The sequence below is a fragment of the Hipposideros armiger genome, unplaced genomic scaffold, assembly GCF_001890085.2.
Source record: "Hipposideros armiger isolate ML-2016 unplaced genomic scaffold, ASM189008v1 scaffold_897, whole genome shotgun sequence".
Lineage (NCBI taxonomy): Eukaryota > Metazoa > Chordata > Mammalia > Chiroptera > Hipposideridae > Hipposideros > Hipposideros armiger.
This window is the reverse complement of record NW_017732247.1, coordinates 541,477-548,216: the sequence shown is the minus strand read 5'-3', so window position 1 is coordinate 548,216 and position 6,740 is coordinate 541,477. Positions and strand designations below refer to the sequence as shown.

Here is a 6,740-nt window from a genome sequence, read left to right as displayed (position 1 = left end):
GGCGGGGGGGACAGGGAGCCGCGACCTGGAGCGGGAGGGAGGGGGCGTCGCGCTGCGGCGGCAGCGGAACCCGCGGCCCGAGCGACCCCCGATCAGACAGGAGGGCCCAACCCGCTTTCGGAGCGGGTTTGGTGGCCGCCACCTCCACCCGCCTAGTCCTCACGCCCGCTTTGTTCCCCCGCATGCCCTCTGGTCGCTTCCATCCCCCACACACCTCCGCACCCCGCTGTTCCTGGCGAACCCCACTGGCAGGCACCTTGGCAGCCCATCCAGGCCTGCTCCCCTCTACGCGGGGAGCGAGGGACGGCCGGGCCCTGCTCTCGGAGACGGGTCAGCGCTCCCGTCGCTCACAGATGACCCGGGGATTTCCTGGGATAGAAATAGCCCCTGGCTCTGGCCTCTGAAAGCTGCTTAAGGGGCGGGATAGGAAGGGGAGGGTCCGGGCACACCCCACACCTCCCTCGGCCGCCTCCACCCCAGCCCCGACTCGCTCGGACGCGGGAGACCCCAACGGCGGTGAGAAGGCCCTTCCAGTCGCTTCGAAGAAGCAACTAGGGCTGCCGGTCATTCCCTCTACTGCCCCTTCCTCCACCTTTGGACTCGGCCTGGAGGCCCCTTCCTGAAGCCCCACCCGACCTTCCTGGCCCCGCCGCTGAGGCCTGGGACAGGCTGCAGGCAGAGGTCATGAGCCTCCCTTGTTGCAGCCTGGTCCCAGGCAGCAGGTGGGGCAGCTCCGGGCGGGTTCTGGGGGCTTGTCACCGCAGGGCCGACTGTCATCTGTCTCTCCTCTAGGGGGAGACCGCAGAACCTGAGGCCATGCCCCATGAGAAGAGTTTCTTGGTGTCTGGGGACAGCTATCCTCCCCCCAACGCTGGATATCCTGGGGGGCCCCAGCCCCCCATGCCTCCCTACCCGGGGGCCCCTTACCCACAGCCCCCATTCCAGCCTTCCCCCTATGGCCAGCCAGGGTATCCCCAGGGCCCCAGTTCCTACCCCCAAGGGGGCTACCCTCAGGACCCCTATCCCCAAGGGGGCTACCCTCAGGGTCCCTATCCCCAAGGGGGCTACCCTCAGGGGCCCTACCCCCAAGGGGCCTACCCTCAGGGGCCATATCCACAGAGCCCCTTTCCCCCCAACCCCTATGGACAACCACAGGCCTTCCCGGCACAGGACCCTGACTGTGAGTAGTGGGGCAGGGACACCGGGGACGGCAGGGGCTCCAGGCTCCTGTGAGGGGCGCTGACCCAACCCATCCTGCTCCCCAGCGCCTCAGCATGGGAACTATCATGAAGAAGGACCCCCATCCTACTATGACAACCAGGACTTCCCTGCCACCAACTGGGATGACAAGAGCATCCGCCAGGCCTTCATCCGGAAGGTGGGCCTAGGGCTGAGGGGTGGGGGCAGCAGCACCGGGCAGGGCTCTGAGCAGTTCCCTCCTCAGGTGTTCCTGGTGCTGACCCTGCAGCTGTCTGTGACTCTGTCCACCGTGGCCGTGTTCACGTTCGTCAAGGAGGTGAAGGGCTTCGTCCAGCATAACGTCTGGACCTACTATGTCTCCTACGCCGTCTTCTTCATCTCCCTCATTGTCCTCAGCTGCTGTGGGGAGTTCCGACGAAAACACCCCTGGAACCTTGTCGCACTGGTAACCCTCAAACCGGAGCCCCGGGCCCCCAGGGCGCAGCCTTCCCACCTGCCACTCCCACTGTTTGGACCGACAGAGTGGGTGGGGCAGGAGTGGCCCCCATACCTAAGGCCCTGTGTCCCCGCAGTCGATCCTGACCGTCAGCTTGTCCTACATGGTGGGCATGATCGCCAGCTTCTACAACACGGAGGCGGTCATCATGGCCGTGGGCATCACCACAACCGTGTGCTTCACGGTGGTCATCTTCTCCATGCAGGTGGGGTTCGCGGCGGTCTTCTCCGTGCAGGTGGGGGGCCCGCAGCCGTGGGGGTGGCACCCAAGGCCTGCTGTCCCCTGTGCCCACAGACTCGCTATGACTTCACGTCGTGCATGGGCGTGCTGCTGGTGAGCATGGTGGTGCTGGTGGTGTTCGCCCTGCTCTGCATTTTCATCCGCAGCCGCATCCTAGAGATTGTGTACGCCTCACTTGGTGCCCTGCTCTTCACCTGTGTGAGTGAGGGCCCCCAGGTGGGCGCGGGCAGTGGGCAGGTGGGGTGGCGGGCAGGTGGGCGGACGGTTTTCTCAGCACCAGTGCTGTCACCCCAGTTCCTGGCGGTGGACACCCAGCTACTGCTGGGGAACAAACAGCTGTCACTGAGCCCGGAGGAGTACGTGTTCGCAGCGCTGAACCTGTATACGGACATCATCAACATTTTCCTGTACATTCTCACCATCATCGGCCGCGCCAAGGAGTAGCTGGGCCCCGCGCGCACGCGTGGGCCTGTGTGGCCGGCATGGCTGGTGTGGCAGTGCTATCGGACCTCCCCGTCTTCCTCCCTGGACTGAGGAAGCCCCTCCCACCCCCCTGTGTGTATACTACAGATACTTCCATTTGGACCCTTGGGGGCCAGCATGGCCCCTTCCAGCCCTCCCACCCACCACAGGGCAGCGGGGCCAGGTTCCCGTGCCACCTCCTACCCACTCACTGTTGCATGAGCCCTGTCTGCCAGCCCACCCCAGGGGGTGACACCAGGTCCCAGGGGACAGGGATCGAGCCAAGAGGTGAGGGTGCACGTCTCCCCTCCTATCCCAGCTCCCGCCTGGCATAGAGTACCCCCTCCCCTCCCTACCCCCACCCTGGAGTGCTGCCCTTGGCGGGGACCTGAGGGCTGAGGGTCTCGTCCCTGTGCTGAGCCCTGAGGGCAGAAAGGATGGAATATTTCGGGGGAGGAGAACGCCTTCCTCTCATTACGCTGTCTAAAATTCCAATAAAGGGAACCTCTGCTCTCTCTGCTCGTCTCCTCACTCTTCTCACTCTTCTCACCGCCACTTTCTCCGTGAGGTGGGGTGGGGGCTCTAGGCACCACTGGGATGGTGCAGGGGGCAGGACCAGGCACTGACAGTGGGGCTAGCTTGCGGCAGGGGTTAACGACAGCAGCTAGTCCTTCTCTGCCGGCTCCCAGCTCCCTTCTGCACTCCCAGCCACAGCGAATGGTATGTGCCAGGATTCCCAGCTGTTGAACAGGGACTCTGAGGCTCCCAGAAGTTAAACCTGGTACCTAAGTCACATGATGATAAGTGGCCTGTGTCTGCCACTCACTCCTGGGAACTGCATAGCATGATGGAGTGTCCTGTGAGAACCTTAACCTTGTCACCTGGGGCCTTTGGGGCAGCGAGTGGCCTAGGTCACTGACTCACCCAGAGCAGGCCTGTCATTCTCCTCAGACTCTTGTCTCTGCAGGGCCCCCAGGGAACCCATCCTCCGGCACCTGCTGTGCCACCCAGGCCTGACTCAGACGAAGGCCCTCCACACCTCTCCACCCTCCCCACGAGAAACCTGCAGATTAGAGCTCCCGGCTGAGGGCTGGACAAAGACTGAGGGCTCGGCCAGCTGGCCTTAGCCTGCCTCTGGCACCTTCCACTGGCCTCGCCAGGCCTCATCATTCAAGGACCATCAGCCCAGCTTGTGCATGTCCTACCCTGTGGCACTTCCTGCCCCAACTCGAGCCCTGAGCCATCACGCCCGGGCTCCAGGGTGCATTCAAAGGTTGGCCAGCTGTCCATATCCTCACCCTCCCCACAGAGGGTCCCTCCACGGCCCGGGGCCTCAGCTCCGTCTCAGGGCCTCCCTGCTCTGAGCCCTCCTGAGCTCCTAACCCCAGTGGACAGACAGTCCTCACTGCACCCTCTCATAGTACCCTCCTTCCAGCTTGGCCTGAGAACCCTCTCCTGGGGGCAGCCCATCAACCCCCTCTAACTGGCACCAGCACCCCAGCATCTGTGAAGGGACCCACACAATGCAAGCCAGCACACGGCCCCCCAATGTCCATGGGCACCTCAGTTGTGGCCTGCCCAAAGCCAAGTTCGTTCTCCCCCTAACCTGCTGTTTCTGCATTACCTCCATCAACAGCGTCCACGCCAGACACCCAACCAGAAAGAGGGCTGTTCTCTCCCCTCGTCCACCCCACCTCACTCCTCTTCCTCTGCCACCCTCCCCCTGCCAAGGCCTCCTCTTGCTCATTGTCATTTCACCTCCATAAACCCTGATGGTTGCCAGTGGGACAAAGTCCAGATTCCTTGCCTGGCATGCAGTCCCTGCCATATGCCCTCTGGCTGCTGCAGCTGACCTCCCGCTGCCGCCTGGCCCCTCCACCCCAAGCCTGACCTAGTCTGAGCCACAGGCAGGCCCCACTTCCCCAGGCTGGGATGTGCACTGCCTTCCCAGTCGCCTGGGCCCTTCTGGCATCCACCTCGTCCTGCACAGCAGCTGCCCAGAACCGCCCCCTCGGTCACTCTGTTCACATGCCGAGCACTGGGCAGGTGATGCAGCTCCCTTTTCCCACCTCCCCACAGCTGTCTCCTTGAGCAGGAGCAGACCCTCTCCGGGGCGCCCTACCCCCGGACCCTGCTCAGTGTTAGCTCACAGACCCAGCAGGAAGTCACACTGAGGAGGAAACACGGAGCGTTCACGTAGTAGCCGTGGCTCAGGCGTAAGCACCGAGAGAAATGTGCAAGGGCAGTGTTTTCTTGAGTTCAAGGAGGGCAAAGCTGGCTGAGCTAACCCCTGGGGAGGCTCCCTGGGGACGGCTGGGATCTGGAGGCGTGGCACGACCAGGGCCACCCACGGGTGACGGCCTGGACCTGACCTGCAGCTGAAGGGGACTCGAGCAGGAGCCACAGCTGGGTTTGTGTTTAGGAAGATAAATCTATTTAGTAACAATGTCCAGGAGATGGTGTGGGGGTGCGAACAGGCGAAGAAAGCAGGGAGGAAGCTGCTGAGATGAGGTAGGGAAGACCTAGTCTCAGTGTGCGGGGGCCTGGGGCATCAGAAGGCAGCGGGCAGGGCCAGGGCAAGGTGGGCTGGGCCTGCTGTGTCCTCCCAGGGAGAGGAGACTGGCCACCTCCAATCTGACCGGGTGGGTCGGTGTGCAGAAGGTGCTCACGCTGATTCATGAAGCTGAATGGAGCCTTGGCTGATGCGAGGTCATCCAGGCTGATTCCTCAGGTGAAGAAGGAAGCAGCCCCTGACATCTGGGAACTGGCCTGGTCCTATCAGCGAGGCCCTGGTGCCACTAGGAGCTGGCCTGGTCCTATCAGCGAGGCCCTGGTGCCACTAGGAGCTGGCCTGGTCCTATCAGCGAGGCCCTGGTGCCACTAGGAGCTGGCCTGGTCCTATCAGCGAGGCCCTGGTGCCACTAGGAGCTGGCCTGGTCCTATCAGCGAGGCCCTGGTGCCACTAGGAGCTGGCCTGGTCCTATCAGCGAGGCCCTGGTGCCACTAGGAGCTGGCCTGGTCCTATCAGCGAGGCCCTGGTGCCACTAGGAGCTGGCCTGGTCCTATCAGCGAGGCCCTGGTGCCACTGGGAGCTGGCCTGGTCCTATCAGCGAGGCCCTGGTGCCACTGGGAGCTGGCCTGGCACTCTCAGATACAGGCCCTGGTTCTGTCTAGAATATAAACAATTTCACACAACACCAGCATCAGACAAGCCCCTCTGTGACCCTTCGAGACAAGACGACCACCGTAATTGTGTCTGAACACAGACAAAATATGGGCACAGTCCAAAGCAATACGAGGACCAGCAGCGCCCTGTCCTACCTAATCCGGTGGCTGCAGCCTCTACAGTGGATGGTCCCCGCCTGCCTCCAGTCTATCCTTCCAAAGATGTATCACAGAATGGCTGCCCCTCCGGACAGCACCCAACCCAAAGCAGAGCCCTGCTCCCTGAAGCCCTCCCCAACTCACCCACAAGCCCAATCCCAGCAAGTCCATTTGAGCACCCGCTTCGTGTGACCCCCGACTCCCACACCCAACACATAAAATTGCTATATAAAATATTCTTACTCTTTTAAGCATACGTAGCCTAGCAGGAATGCCAGAAATAAACGTGAGGAGGGCCCCTTCCGCGGTGAGGGAAGAGTGGCAGCTGGGGGTTTGGAGAGGTCGTGCTGAAGAAACGAGCTGGCATTCAGGACACACCTGGGAAGGAGCCCTGGCCTGACCCCAGGCTCTCGACTGGAAGCCTGGAGGGCTCCCCTCGGGGGTCTGAAGGACAGCCTCACCAAAACCACAACCCAGACTTGACCCAGCTCTGCCCCAAAGGTCATCAGCCCTACACTACCCACCCAGCAGAGGGCAGGTATCGTCCAAAAGAAGATAACACCATCCAGAGCCTCTATGGTTTCTCATACACAGTATCAGTTAAAAGTCACTACGCATTTCAAAAGATGGGGCAATGTGACTGAAATCCAAGAGGAAAAATGAGTTGACAGAAACAGACCTAAAGGTGACGCAAAGACTGGAGAGAGCGAATAAAGACTTCAAAATAAATGATTAACATGTTAAGGGAAATAGAGAAACAAGGGAGATGATATGGAGAATTTCCCTCAGAGAACTGGATTCCATAAAAAGAATCAAAGTGAGCATCTTGAATGGAAAAGTACAATGAACTGAAACTTAAAATTTAATTGATTGGAGTAAAGATAGTCTATTTAATAAATGGTGCTGGGAAAATTGGACTGACACGTGCAAAAAAATGAAAATGGACCACCTACTTATACCATATACAAGAACAAATTCAAAATGGATTAAAGACTTAAACGTAAGACCTGAAACCATA

The 6,740-nt window shown here is 60.6% G+C and overlaps 1 protein-coding gene across 1 annotated transcript; it reads left to right on the top strand.

The window, feature by feature from the left end:
• Positions 1-240: 240 nt before the first annotated feature.
• GRINA (glutamate ionotropic receptor NMDA type subunit associated protein 1) lies at positions 241-2,915 on the top strand. The gene is made up of 7 exons (XM_019630306.1): positions 241-330; positions 793-1,180; positions 1,266-1,378; positions 1,445-1,645; positions 1,773-1,901; positions 1,991-2,134; positions 2,231-2,915. Exons 2-7 carry the CDS (start codon positions 817-819, stop codon positions 2,378-2,380), a joined length of 1,101 nt encoding a protein of 366 aa, XP_019485851.1. The 5' UTR covers positions 241-330; positions 793-816; the 3' UTR covers positions 2,381-2,915.
• The last annotated feature ends 3,825 nt before the right edge of the window (positions 2,916-6,740 follow it).

Coding starts and splice junctions, on each gene's coding strand:
- GRINA (XM_019630306.1), top strand. CDS start 817: ATGCCCCATGAGAAGAGTTTCTTGGTGTCTGGGGACAGCTATCCTCCC. Junction 1,646..1,772: donor CCTGGAACCTTGTCGCACTG/GTAACCCTCAAA, acceptor GTGTCCCCGCAG/TCGATCCTGACCGTCAGCTT. Junction 2,135..2,230: donor GTGCCCTGCTCTTCACCTGT/GTGAGTGAGGGC, acceptor CTGTCACCCCAG/TTCCTGGCGGTGGACACCCA.